Raw genomic sequence first — 14,122 nt, 5'->3', positions numbered from 1 at the left:
CGATCCAAAGGGGGCGAGCTGTTGATGTTGATTGACAGCTCGCCCCATTTGGAACGCGGGCCGGAGGGGTGGCAGCCCAAACAGAGGTGTTCCTATGGGAACGCCTGCCGTTTGGGGGAGGCCCCACTGACATCACTAGTGATGTCAGTGGAGAGCATCCGGCTCAGACAGAGCCAGAAGCTCTCCGGGGCTTACGACAAATGAGACCCTACCCTAGGGTCTCGTCGTAAGCCCCGATGGTCGCGATGGTCTCTGACCATCGCGACCATCACCTGAGTGGTCATTAGAACTGTGGGTGTAAACCCACAGCCTAACGACAGCAACAGAGGCGGGCGGTCAGGATGCAAGTGGCCGCCCAGTTTCTGAGCGACCGCTTGCATCCTCCGTCTGCCTCTGAATGAGGTCCAGAGTGTGTGTGTGATGATATAGACAGAGACTATAGCTGACAGTGTAGAAGAGAGAGAGAAAAACATTAAAGAGGAGGCTCAGGCTGAAAGAGTAAAGTCTGGAAGAATGAACAACAAGAAAAATTTAATTGAGAAAGAGAAGAGAGTAAGACACCTTCAATAACGAGTCTGATTTACCACAAAACGTTTTACTTTACTTTTAAAACTGCATACAGCCTTATCATTTTTGCACCATTTGTGTGTGTGTGTGTGTGTGTATATATATTAGGGATGAGCGGGTTCGGTTCCCTGAGAACCGAACCCACCCGAACTTCGGGGATCCGGGGCGATCCGAGCCCAAGCTCGGATCTCCCTGTCTGCCCCGGATCCCTCTCCCGAGGCAAAACCTCGAGATCTGCTGTCGGATCTCGAGGTTTTGCCTCGAGCGGCCATTTAAAAAAAAATGCCTTTGCCTTTAATGGGCAAAGTGCTGATTGGCTGACAGAGCCGTCTGTCACGGCTCTCAGCCAATCAGCATTATGGTGCTCATTTGCATGTAGCACGGACTCGTGAGATCCGTGCTACATGCATCTGTGTGATTGACAGTGACACAGAGCACAGATGGGTCAGTGAGACCCGTCTGTGCTGCTGTGTATTTCAATGACACAGATGCACGCACGGACCAGGAGATCCGTGCTACTTGCATCTGTGTCATTGACACAGAGCACTAACGGGTCCGTGAGACCCGTCTGTGCTGCTGTGGTAAAAAAAAAAAAAAAACCTGTGTAAAAAGAGAAAAAAATGGCGTGCCCCCCCCCAAAAAAAGAGCAACCAGCCCCGGGCATTAGTGACCCAGTGCTGGGTGTGCTTAAATACAGGGGACAAACGACATAGGGGTCCCCTGTACTTAAACACAACCAGCACCGGGCTAGTCAGAACCAGAGCTGGTTGCCAAAATACGGGGGACAAACGACGTAGGGGTCCCCCGTATTCTGCGCAACCAGCTCTGGGCTCTGATCCGGTCCTGGTTCTGGAAATACAGGGGAAAAAAATGAGTAGGGTTCCCCTGTATGTTCCAGAACCAGCACTGGACTTTTTCTAGCGGGGGGCTGATGCCACAGCCAGGGGAGCCCTTTCACCGGGCCCCCCAGCCGCAGCATCAGCCCTGACCGCTAGTCAGCCCAGGCCGGGGATCCCTGGAGAGCTGGGGACCCCCCCAATAAAGGGGTCACCCTCTCCAGGGCTCCCCAGGCCCATGCTGATAGCCCGGGGCTATCCCCGCCACCCCTGGTGGCGGTGGGTGGCGGGTTGATTGTGTGGTGTGGTGTAAATAAAGAATATCAAACATTGTCTTTACAAGTAGAACTGCAAGTCCCAGCAAGCCTGCCCCGCATGCTGGTACTTGGAGAACCACAAGTACCAGCATGCAGGGCATTAAGGGCCCACTAGTACCTGTAGTTCACCTGTAAAAAAATGTTTAAAAAAAACACAGGACACACACACCGTGACAGTATAAGTTTATTAAACATACATACACACACACACACACACATGTACACATACTCACCTATGTAACCCTGTAGCATCGGTCCACTTGTCCGGTAAAGTATCCCTAGGGGACCTGTGAAAAAAAACATACTCACCATCTCCTATGCGAGGTTCTGTCCTCTTCGTTCCAAAGTAGGCATCCCCGGACTTGGCAAAAAAATAAAACGAAAACGCGATCCACGAACTTAGTACCGTTCTATAGAACGGTACTTCCCGAATGAGAGCTTAGCGGCGGGGTATCACCATGGAAACCCCGCTGCTAAGCGTTCATTGGCTGAGAGAGGCCATCTCCCGTCTCTCTCAGCCAATGAACGGCTCCCTCCATTGTAGTCAATGCTGGGAGCCGCAAGGTTATTAAAGTTTACCCTGCGGTTCCCACCATTGACTACAATGGAGGGAGCCGTTCATTGGCTGAGAGACGGGAGATGACCTCTCTCAGCCAATGAACGCTTAGCAGCAGGGTTTCCATGGTGATACCCCGCCGCTAAGCTCTCATTCGGGAAGTACCGTTCTATAGAACGGTACTAAGTTCGTGGATCGCGTTTTCGTTTTTTTTTTTTGCCAAGTCCGGGGATGCCTACTTTGGAACGAAGAGGACAGAACCTCGCATAGGAGATGGTGAGTATGTTTTTTTTCACAGGTCCCCTAGGGATACTTTACCGGACAAGTGGACCGATGCTACAGGTTACATAGTTGAGTATGTGTACATGTGTGTGTGTGTATGTATGTTTAATAAACTTATACTGTCACGGTGTGTGTGTCCTGTGTTTTTTTAAACATTTTTTTTACAGGTGAACTACAGGTACTAGTGGGCCCTTAATGCCCTGCATGCTGGTACTTGTGGTTCTCCAAGTACCAGCATGCGGGGCAGGCTAGCTGGGACTTGCAGTTCTACTTGTAAAGACAATGTTTGATATTCTTTATTTACACCACACCACACAATCAACCCGCCACCCACCGCCACCAGGGGTGGCGGGGATAGCCCCGGGCTATCAGCCTGGGCCTGGGGTGCCCTGGAGAGGGTGACCCCTTTATTGGGGGGGTCCCCAGCTCTCCAGGGATCCCCGGCCTGGGCTGACTAGCGGTCAGGGTTGATGCTGCGGCTGGGGGGCCCGGTGAAAGGGCTCCCCTGGCTGTGGCATCAGCCCCCCGCTAGAAAAAGTCCAGTGCTGGTTCTGGAACATACAGGGGAACCCTACTCATTTTTTGTCCCCTATATTTCCAGAACCAGGACCGGATCAGAGCCCAGAGCTGGTTGCGCAGAATACAGGGGACCCCTACGTCGTTTGTCCCCCGTATTTTGGCAACCAGCGCTGGTTCTGACTAGCCCGGTGCTGGTTGTGCTTAAGTACAGGGGACCCCTACGTCGTTTGTCCCCTGTATTTAAGCACACCCAGCACTGGGTTACTAATGCCCGGGGCTGGTTGCTCTTTTTTGGGGGGGTGCACGCCATTTTTTTCTTTTTTTACACAGGTTTTTTTTTTTTTTTTTTACCACAGCAGCACAGACGGGTCTCACGGACCTGTCATTGCTCTGTGCCAATCACACAGATGCATGTAGCACGGATCTCCCGGGTTCGTGCTACATGCAAATGGGCACCATAACGCTGATTGGCTTCCTGTCTGCCACTGCAGTGCCACTCCTAGATGGGCCACGTGTTTGTGCCGCCCCCTTGTGTCGCTTAGCATAGTCATCCAGCTTCCTCGGTACAACCTTTTGGCCTAAAAACAATATTGTGAGGTGTGAGGTGTTCAGAATAGAGTGGAAATGAGTGGAAATTAATGTTATTGGGGTTATTAATAGCGTAGGAACAAAAAAAGGCCCATTTATGTGATTTTAGCGTTTTTTTTTTATTTTTTAAGAAAAAATCCAGATCCAAAACACAAAACCCAGAACCCAAAACACGGAAGGGTGGTTTTGGCAAAACCAATCCAGATCCAAAACACGAAGAAAGATCCAGATCCAAAACCAAAACACAAAACACGAAAAGTGTCCGGTGCACACCCCTAATATATATATATATATATATATATATATATATATACATACTGTACATATACTGTTTGCCTCCATGAAGATAGACAGTCTAAGAATTATTTTAAAAGTGTATTAGTCTATTATTAAGTATAGAGTTTGCTTAAAAATCAAATACGGAAAAAATTGGTTAACATTGGTTCCAGAGAACCAAAGTTTGTATCTAAATAAGGTTTTATATTCAATGTTAAAAACATTGGTACTTCCAATGTTTTTTTTTTTATGTCCCATCCCTACCCCATAGTAATGCCCAAAGTCATTGTATGCCCCATAGTAATGCCCAAAGTCATTTTATGCCCCATAGTAATGCCCAAAGTCATTTTATGAACCATAGTAATGCCCAAAGTCATTTTATGTCCCATAATAGTGCCTAGTTAATGTTATGCCTCTAAGGGCTCTATTTACTACAATCCGCATATTGAATTTTCCTTGCAGACCGGATATCTTATTAAAGCAAATGGCGACAACAGCTGTGTTCTCTACTACCTCACACAGGTTGACCCCAAAGGTAATGCTACATCTTTTACTTTTTGTTTTGTCTTATATGCTCTTGGTTAGAGTTAGAACACTTTATTGGTTGTAATTTTTATTGTCTTTCTTTTTTTTTTTCCAAATAACACACTATTGTGCTTTTTCCTCATATAAGTGTAAACTGAATACAGTCCGTAACGACAATGGGCCTGGTTCACTAGCGCACACAATTGGTGGATTGTTGCGTTTTTACATATGCATCGCAGTGCTCATGTGTGAAAAACTCCACTGCGATCGGGACTGCGATTGCAGTGACTGCACAGACCCATCGCAGATTGATTGACAGGCAGTACCATTTGGGGGTGGTGATGGGGGCTGATCAGCAAAACGCAGGCGTGCCAGTGCATTTGAGTGCCATTACAGGGGCGTACATAAATTAGCCATTGCGATTCGCAGCTTGGGCTTTCACTGCGTGAGAAGAGGTTGATAATTCCTGAGTAAGGGCAGAGCTTGTACAAGTGTGCATGAGGCTGCGATGTTACCAATGGTTTCGCAGTCTTGCTAAGTATTACGGATGTGTGTAAGGTAAAGGGGGTGTCCTTATGTTAGGCTGCGTATAGCATTGCAAATGCAATCATTAGCATATCTTCACAGTGGGACTGCGTGCATAATCGATATTGTGATCGCAATAGCGATCCTTACTGAATCAGGCCCAATGTCCTCCTAAATGCAGCTCATGCAGACCACACCAAAGCCACAAATGCACCTGTCAGAAGTATATCTTGTGGGTACTTAAACACCTTTTACAAAATTTGTACTGATGGTGATTAGGATGTTTGACAGATTGGCTGAGTGGTTCTTAATACCTCCCACTACTACTAAAGAAATTATTAGTATGGCTGCAAATGTCTATTCACGTTGTTAGATACCCCTTCACACGCCCGCCCACTTTACTAATGCATGCCGCCTCTCCGTCCAACCGATTACTTCTTCCCATTCCCGACTCCAAAGTTTTGCTTGTGCAGCTCTGAGACTCTCCACCTTTAAACAAATCTTCAAATGAGCCCTCAAGACCCACTGCTTCATCAAAGCCTTCCAGCTCTCATCGTAACCCACTGCTCCATGCTCCTTCTGTCAACCCCAGCTGTGTCACCTCTGTCTGTCTACCTCTCCCCTTTAGACTGTAAGCTCTTACAAGCAGGGCCCTCTTCCCTCATGTGCTTGAGGAAGTAGTCGGTTGGCCAGTTTCCGTGGAGTCGAGAGAACGGAAGCCTGACTGAAATGGGTCATGCAGGGTGCGGAAGGAAAGAAAGGTGGTAAGGAGGTTGTAGACAACACGCTGAAGGAGTTTGGAGACAAAAGGGAGGAGAGAGATGGGTCGGTAGTTGGAAATAGTGTTAGGATCAAAGGTAGGTGTTTTAAGAATGGGAGAGACAAGGGCATGTTTGAATGCAGAAGGGACAGTGCCAGATGAAAGAGAGATTGAGGAAGTGGGCACAGGCAAGGGGAGAAAGGTAGCGGAGGAGGCGGGAAGGGATAGGGTCAAGGGGGGAGGTGCAAGAGGGGGGATTGGATGAGGGCCATGTCTTCCTCTCCAAATACAGGGGAGAAGGATGACAGTCGGTAAGGGGAGGGGTGGTCAGGGTAAGGAGGAAGAGGAGTGCTGAGGCTCTGGTGGGATATAATGTCCTGACGTATAGTTAATTTTAGATATAAAGTAGGTGGCAACGTCAAAGGCAGAGAGCAAGGAGGGGAGGAGGGGATGGGCAGAGGAGGGAGTTGAAGTGGCGAAGAGACACCAGGGGTTTGAGGACTGGGAGGAGATTAAGTTTTTGAAATATGACTGTTTAGAGAGGGAAAGGGCAGCACTGTAGGATGAGAGCATAAATGTGAAATGAAGGAAGCCAGCCTTAGAGCGTGATTTCCTCCATTTTCGCTTGGCAGTTCTTAATCACCTTTGCAGGTATCTGGTGCATTTGGAATGCCAGGGTTGAGGTGTGGATCTGCGGGGGTGAGTAGTGATCGCCGGAGCAACAGAGTCGAGAGCAGAAGTAAGGGAGGCATTGTATAGGGAAGTGGCCTGTTCAGGGCAGGAGAGAGAGAGAATAGGGGAGAGAAGTGTGTCAAGCAGGGAGGACAAAGCAACACTGTCTATATCCTGAATGTTATGCCTTAGGAGGTAGATAAGGGCAGGGAGAGAGGATAAGTTGAGAGATGGTGATGGTCAGAGTGGGGGAATGGGGAATTGGAGTAATCCAAAATATCACAACAGTGAGTGAAGACCAGGTGAAGCAAATGCCCACTTACATGGGAGGGTGAAGAGGTCCATTGGGAGAGACCAAATGAAGATGTGAGGCTAAGGCGTTTTGAGGCCGAGGATTCTGTGGGACTGTCAATTGGAATATTAAAATCACCTAGGACAGGGGTTTTCAGGACCCCACACAGTTTACATTTTCCTGGTCACCTGGCAGGTGCACAGGTGTAATCATTACTCACTGACCCATTTTAAAAGATCTACAGGTGGTGCTAATAATTTCACTTGTGATACTGTGAGGAGATCTGGAAAACATGCAGTGTTTGGGGTCCTGAGTACCAAGTTTGAGAACCTGCGGCCTAGGACAGAGGTTCCCAAACGCAATCCTCAAGGCTCCCCAACAGTTCAGGTTTTAGAGATATCCATGATTGAGCACAGGAGTTTAAATCAAATTGACTGAGGTACTAATTAAGTCACCTGTGCCCAACCATGGATATCTCTAAAACCTGAACTGTTGGGGAGCCTTGAGGACTGCGTTTGGGAACTTCTGTCCTAGGATTATGAAGGGAAGGTCAGGGGAGAGAGAGGGAGAGTCAGGAAGCAAAGTTGTCAAGGAATTTGGAGGGAGGCCAGGAGGCCAGTAAATGACAGCTACTCAAAGGTGTACTGGTTGGAAGAGGCGTATAGCATGAACTTCAAATGTAAGGGATGGTTCTGAGGGTATGGGTTGGGATGAGTAACTTGGGGATATAAGGACCCTAACACCACCACCCAGGGTGTGGGAGAAGGTGAGGTCCCCATAGGAAAAAGCTGCAGGAGAAGTGGTGTCAGAGGGTGAAATCCAGGTTTCTGTGATGGCTAGGAGATTCAGGGAGTTGGAGATGAAAAGGTCATGGGTGGGGACCAGTATATTACAGACTGATCTGGCATTCCAGAGGGCACAGAATAGAGGGACAGAGTTTGTGAGACGAATGTGAATAAAATTTATCAGGGTTGCTGTAGCGTATAGGTGAGATTAATTTGGGTGACCGAGGTTAATAGACTGTAGTGAGTGTGCGGGTTCCAGTGCTAGGACGGGTTCCTGTAGGAGGTGGGCAGGGAAGGAGTTTAATGAGATGTGGAAGGAGTTGGGGTGAAGATACAGGGAGTGGGGGGTTGGAGGAGAGATTAGCAGTGGGGTAGTAGGACCCTGGTGGGATATATGAGAATGAAAGTGGAGTAATGTGAGAAGTGGGTTAGGAAGACAGACGGAAGAGGGAAGATAACGGGAGGAAGAAATGGAGGAGACCAGGGGGGAAGGATAATGGTGGAAGCAGGGGGGCAGAATAAAAGATTAGGGAGACACTGGGTGAAGGGGGGGAGTTTGAAGAAACCATGGTCATGGTAAGGATGAGGTAACTAGGGGAAGGAAAACTTGCAAGTAGAAATGAAGAAATAAGAGTGCAGGAGATTTCCAGAAATGGAAGTAAAAGTACAGTGTAGGAAAAGGTGTCTGCACAACAAAAGTTTACTATTGAGTATAATAAAAGTGGAGATTTGATGGGAGCAGAAATTGAATATTAAAGTAGACCGTGGCAGTAGCTAGATGATGTAAGACTAGGCAAAAGAGTTGAGGTAACATTACATGATTAGAGAGGTAAACTGAAATAGATACAGTGTGCTTTGAGATTTTATGTAAAGCCCAGAGCCAGCACAAGTAGTAGGAAGTGAGGCACAAAGTTTTTGTAGCAACTAACCAGGGAGTTCAGTGATGAATGTCCTGGTTATGTAGTCAGCAGGATCTTGTAATAAGGAGATTGTGAAATCACATGTGTTGATCCAACTTTGTCCAAATATAGTTTAGGTTGCTGAAAGAGTGTATTTAGATTGTTTTCCTTCTGTTTCACGCCGGTATAATGCCAAAATTAGATTTCAAATGTAAAGTGCACTTTTGAATTTAGCACTTATGATATTCGACACTCCAGCCAAGGCCTACAGCCTAATAATGACCCTTACATAGGAAACCTGGCATGCACTTTAGTATGTAATAAATGCTGCTATTTTTACAATTTCACTTCATCTGATCATTTGTGTTCATATTTAATTTGTCCTCATATGAGCGCTGTTAATTGTTTTTTGTAATTCATTCTTATTGGACTAACCTATCCCTATCCCTACAGCTGCTAGGAAAATACTCCCCATTACAGCGCCTGAATAGAAATATCTGGTGGTACTTTTTTTTTTTTTTAAATGTTGACAGAGTTTACCATTGGGGGACTGTCTGAAGGCTGCACGGGGGTTCCCGCAATGTTGCACCCCAAAACCCCAATTCTGCACTTTTTTCCGCCTATTACATTGCATTGAGGCGGAAAGTCTTCCAAATTGAATACGGAGTAAAATCAAAACAAGCGAAAAATGACATTGGCAAAAAGTTTTCGCCTAAAACACACAAACGGCTTTTCACTCCAAATTGAATACAGGCCTAAGGGTTATATTTACTAAAGTACAGGTTTTTAGAAGTGGAGATGTTGCCCATAGCAACCAATCGGTTTCTAGCTATTATCTTCTAGACCAGGGGTGGCCAAACTCTGTCCTCGAGATCTACCAACAGTTCAAGTTTTCCAGGTCTCCTCACAGAATCACAAGTGAAATAATTAGCTCCACCTGTGGATCTTTCAAAATGTGTCACTGAGTAAAGACTACACCTGTGCACCTGCTGGGTGACCTGGAAAACGTGAACTTAGTAGATCTCGAGGACCGAGTTTGGCCACCCCTGTTCTAGATGGTGCTAGACAAATGTTAAGTAGAATCTGGTTGGTTGCTATGGGCAGCATCACCACTTCTAAAAACCCGCACTTTAGTAAATATACCCCTAATATTACATGCTAATAGTATATACTATTTTATAAATAAAGTATATATATTTTGTCATGTTTGACTTACAAGTGATGTGGGGCTGTATATGGGACTAGTACAGTAGTTTATGCTTGCATGGAGTTGCCCCTTTTCTGCTAAGCTACTCCACTTTAGGGTGACAACATTCAGGACTACTGAGTGATATGGTCATTGAGAAATTACAGTTCAGTGGCTGGGATTTTGTGTTTTTGTTTCTCCCCTATTCCTGCACCATAGTAACTTCTTTCATTCCAGTATCCTGTTTAATTGCTAGAGGATCTTAAACCCTTTATAGCTGGAACAAGCCATCGGCTCTGAACATGTAAACTGAGAACTACTGAAGTTGTGCAACTAAGTAGCTAAAAGTCCTATAGTAGCTGCCACACTTGATGCATTGTCCTGTAATTGTTGAAGACTTTGCTGCACACTGCAAATGAAATGGATAGTCCCTGGAGGTAAACTGGGAGATGTATCAAACCTTTGAGAGAGACAAAGTGGAGAGGTTGCCCACAGCAACCAATCGGCTTCATTATATCAAGATATTATTTTTTTGTTTGATTGTTTTTTTAAAAAGGAAGGTGCAAATCTGTTATCACATTTTTAATCTAGATTTTCATAAGTGAATCTTGTAGAAGCGATTGTTTCTTTGGGATATATTTATAAAAGAGCTAAGGCCCTCTATCTTATGGTGATGGGGCTCATTGTTATATCTCCCAACATATGAAACTCTCTACAGTGCTGGTTAGCATAGCTTTCTCCTCCTAAGAATGCGTTAGCAGACCAGGGGTACCATGGTTATACAAGCACTGCTGACATACTTGATAAATAGGCACTCTGTTAACATACAGAGCAAAGCAGAATTTGGGTAGTAAAGGGGCTTTTCACGTTTTAAAAAATATGTCCTATATGGGGGTATTTTCAGAACAGAAATTGCTAAGATGCAATTATGGTATATTACCATAAGGTGGTGCTATAGGCTTTGTGAAAAAGTTATTGCGTACCCCTTCCAACACTGCTACAGTAATGACTTTTAAAGTAGCAATAAAGGCTGCGAGTCTTCTAATCCAAGGAAAGGGTGCTTAAAAGTGAGGGACAATTTGGAGGAGGAACACAGACAAATCCTTTGAGTGCTCCATCCATACAAATGCCTCCTGTGTTTTATAAATAAAATTAAAAAATATAGAAGTCTTACACACCCCTTCATATATATATACAGTATAACAAGTCATCATCTGCCACTTCATGGTGCTTCTGTTTAGGGTGGTCCTAAGTAACCCTAGACAGTGACACTATACATACTGGGTTATCTTTTTTAAGATTAGTGCAAACCTACAAAAGAAGGTAACCTGAACTCTCCAAAAAGCAGGAACTACAAAGACCAGCACTCCCTGTCAGCCAGATATCTGATCTGAAAGTAAAATGTTTTAATTTATAAAAGTCTGCAAACTACCCAGTTCATGAATTATACTTTTATTTATGTATTTATTTTCTTTAATTAAAGGTTCGCTACCGAAGTGGGTAGTAAATAAAGTCTCCCAGTTTGTGGCTCCAAAGGTAAGTGACTACGTTTACACAGAGAGACATTTAGTATAATCTGTCTATAAAGTGACCAGAATCTCTACACTGAAAACAAAAAAAATGCCATGGTAAAGAAACTACCAAATAAGGTCCATTAAAGTTACCCCTTAAACCAGTGTTGGCTAACCTTGACACTCCAGCTGTTGTGGAACTATATATCCCAGCATGCCCTGCCACAGTTTTAGCATGCCCTAATAGCAAAACTGTAGCAGTGCATGCTGGGTTATGTAGTTCCATAACAGCTGGAGTGTCAAGGTAGGGCAACACTGCCTTAAACTATAGGTGATGTAACACTTCTAAAGCAGTCTGTATTCAGTCTCTTGAATGGATATGCTAAAATTGACTCTAAGCTACTTTAAAATTTAATTTTCAGTGTGTGTGTGTGTGTGCGTGTAATAAATATATATATATATATCGGCAGGCACGATGGTCAGCTAAAATCTCACTTATGGCGCCAAAAAGTCCAGGCCTGGCTCTGTGCAAGTACAGTGCTAATAGTATTTAAATCTTGGTACTTTTTATTCCTTTCACTATAAATTCATATGGAACCAAAATACAGCCATGAGCATTGCACCATTTATCATTCTTAATATAAAGTAAGACCATATAAACAAAAGCTGATTTTACATAATATAATTGACTTGTCTGTACAGGCTATGAAGAAGATTTACAAAGCTGGGATTAAGTATCCCGAATGGAAACGAAAACATGACCCACATTTCAAACCTTGGGTGTATCCGGAGCAAAACACGCTACCTACTGTAAATTTGGAAGACTTGGCCATCCAACGTGCGGATGAGCTAGAGAACATAGATGAAAGTGGAGTGTCCGAGGAGAGAACGCACATCAGTGATGATGAAGACGGGCTTTCCAAGGAATCTTAAACAGATATTTTTTTTCTATTTCACGATGGTCTATAAAAAGTCCTGATTTTCCATTTCTTGCACCCAGCTACCATCAGTGGCCCGCTAATTCCTATTCTCTTTAGATGACCTCTCACACTATTCTAACATTGTCTTCATATTCTTGATGCGTTTTTTTGTTTTTTTTTCAGTCCCAATAATAAATTAAGATGTATTCAAACAATCCTACCTGAAAGCTTTAAAAGGAAAGCCATGATTAGAAGTGCAACCTACCCAAACTATTTTGTATTCTACTGTATGTCCTCCAATCGGTGATAATATAAGATCTTTTTACCATTCGATGATTTAAATTTTCTGCAACTAAAGCGTGGAGCTTGCTGGGTTCAGGACCTCCGCAAAATTGGGTGTCTTCGTATTTGGTGAGTGGATAAATAGCTTAGGAAAAATGTGGTGTTATACCTGGAAATCCTAGAAGCATTTGGCAGTTCTTTTAGGTTTATAGGCTACTTTTGTATCTCTGCCGTTTCATTCCCAGTCTATTTATTAGAGTGGACAAATATATAATCCCAGTTTTTTTTTTCTTGTTTGAAGAATTAAATTTAAAAAAAAAAAAACTTTTGATATTGTTAGTTATCGGTGATATTAATATTATTCACGTCATTATTAAGATTGCACATCATTATTAGATGGTTGCCTAACTTCAGGCTTGCTGGTCTGAGCTTGTATAATTTCAATTTGTAATGTGCAGATAGATTCGTGCATCCTAGTACAAGCGCGGCAAGTGACTGTTGTTCTGGTGATCAAGTCGCATTTCGGGCTCCCTTCCAGATTGGACTTTACTAAAAAACACATTCAACAGTAGAGTACTTAGGATAAAGTAGCTGGAGATAAAGTACCAACCAATCAGCTCCTAACTCTCTTTACAGGCTATGTTTTGAAAAATGACAGGAGCTGATTGGTTGGTACGTTATCTCCTTCCGTTTTCTCGCTCTCTCTCCAAGGCTTAGTACGTAGACCCCATTTAAATTGGAGACATTCTGACTGCGGGCAGTTAAAGTATCGTTTCCGCAATGCTGTACATACCGGTGATAATATCGCTGGTATGTACCTAGAAAAATCATATAAGCCAGCTCTCCTGTTAGGGTTTGTGACCCAGAGGTCCCCCTGGTGTCATCCTCCGCATGCGCAGAACGACGCGCACACCGCTGGGCACATTGGGGGACGTGCAGGACGCGGAAAGAAGCCCATATGCTTCTATTGGGTAACGCTATCTAAAGATGGTGTTACCCTGCCGGTCGAAGAGGCATTCCGGAACTTAATACGTATGAGAAATGCGCTCAAACCCGAGAAAACAACTGCATTTTCGGTGGTATGACCACATTTCTGCCCTTAGTACATCCCGTCCTGCACACCTTTACCCCAAAGATCTTCTGGGGAGATGAAGAAATAAATTATCCTGAATGGAAATTAATTTTTCGACCATTCCTGGATTAGCATGTAGATTCTCCATGAGAACCGAAGACCTAACCGAAGACGGGTAGAATATGAACTATATAGATTTGGGCAATTGGTCTTCCAATAAAATGTCACATTTGAGTGTATAAAAATGACAGTATAGTTTACCAGTGCACAAAAAAACCCTGAAACCATGTTGAGCTTATAATAAAATAGCAGGGAAATCAATTAAGGTAGAAAAACCCCAGGGCCAATATTTTATTCGGCAGCAAAGTCGTCATTTTGAAATGATAGATTAGGCACATTAGAGTGCCCAGGCTAAAAAGTTAGGGATGTTGTCTGCATCCCGGTGTAGGATCCTGGCACCAGTTTCCTGACTGCTGGCATCCCGAATGTAAGTATCGCCAGTTAGTGGAGGGTAAGGCACTAGAGGGAGGGTTAGGGTGCGAGGAGGGAGAGGTTAGGTTTAGGCATCGGGAAGGGGATTTAGGGTTAGGCTTACCTTGTTTCCTTATGGGTGTCGGGATCCTGACTGTTGGGATGCCGCTGTCTGTATACTGACCAGTGGCATCTCAACAGCCGGCAATCCATACCCAACCCAGAAGTTATTTAAATATATGAATGGGAACCCCAGAGTTCATTTGAAAAACAAACTAATA

At 44.5% G+C, this 14,122-nt stretch overlaps 1 protein-coding gene across 1 annotated transcript; it reads left to right on the top strand.

Moving 5' to 3' along the window:
* Positions 1 to 513: 513 nt before the first annotated feature.
* Positions 514 to 12,045, top strand: LOC148506040 (START domain-containing protein 10-like). The gene is made up of 4 exons (XM_088447444.1): positions 514 to 552; positions 4,362 to 4,476; positions 11,069 to 11,121; positions 11,799 to 12,045. Exons 1-4 carry the CDS (start codon positions 514 to 516, stop codon positions 12,027 to 12,029), a joined length of 438 nt encoding a protein of 145 aa, XP_088303570.1. The 3' UTR covers positions 12,030 to 12,045.
* Positions 12,046 to 14,122: the final 2,077 nt, after the last annotated feature.

Source organism: Taudactylus pleione, unplaced genomic scaffold (assembly GCF_031769625.1).
Source record: "Taudactylus pleione unplaced genomic scaffold, aTauple2 ptg000431l, whole genome shotgun sequence".
Lineage (NCBI taxonomy): Eukaryota > Metazoa > Chordata > Amphibia > Anura > Myobatrachidae > Taudactylus > Taudactylus pleione.
The sequence above is the reverse complement of the archived record's forward strand: the minus strand, read 5'-3'. Positions and strand labels throughout refer to the sequence as shown.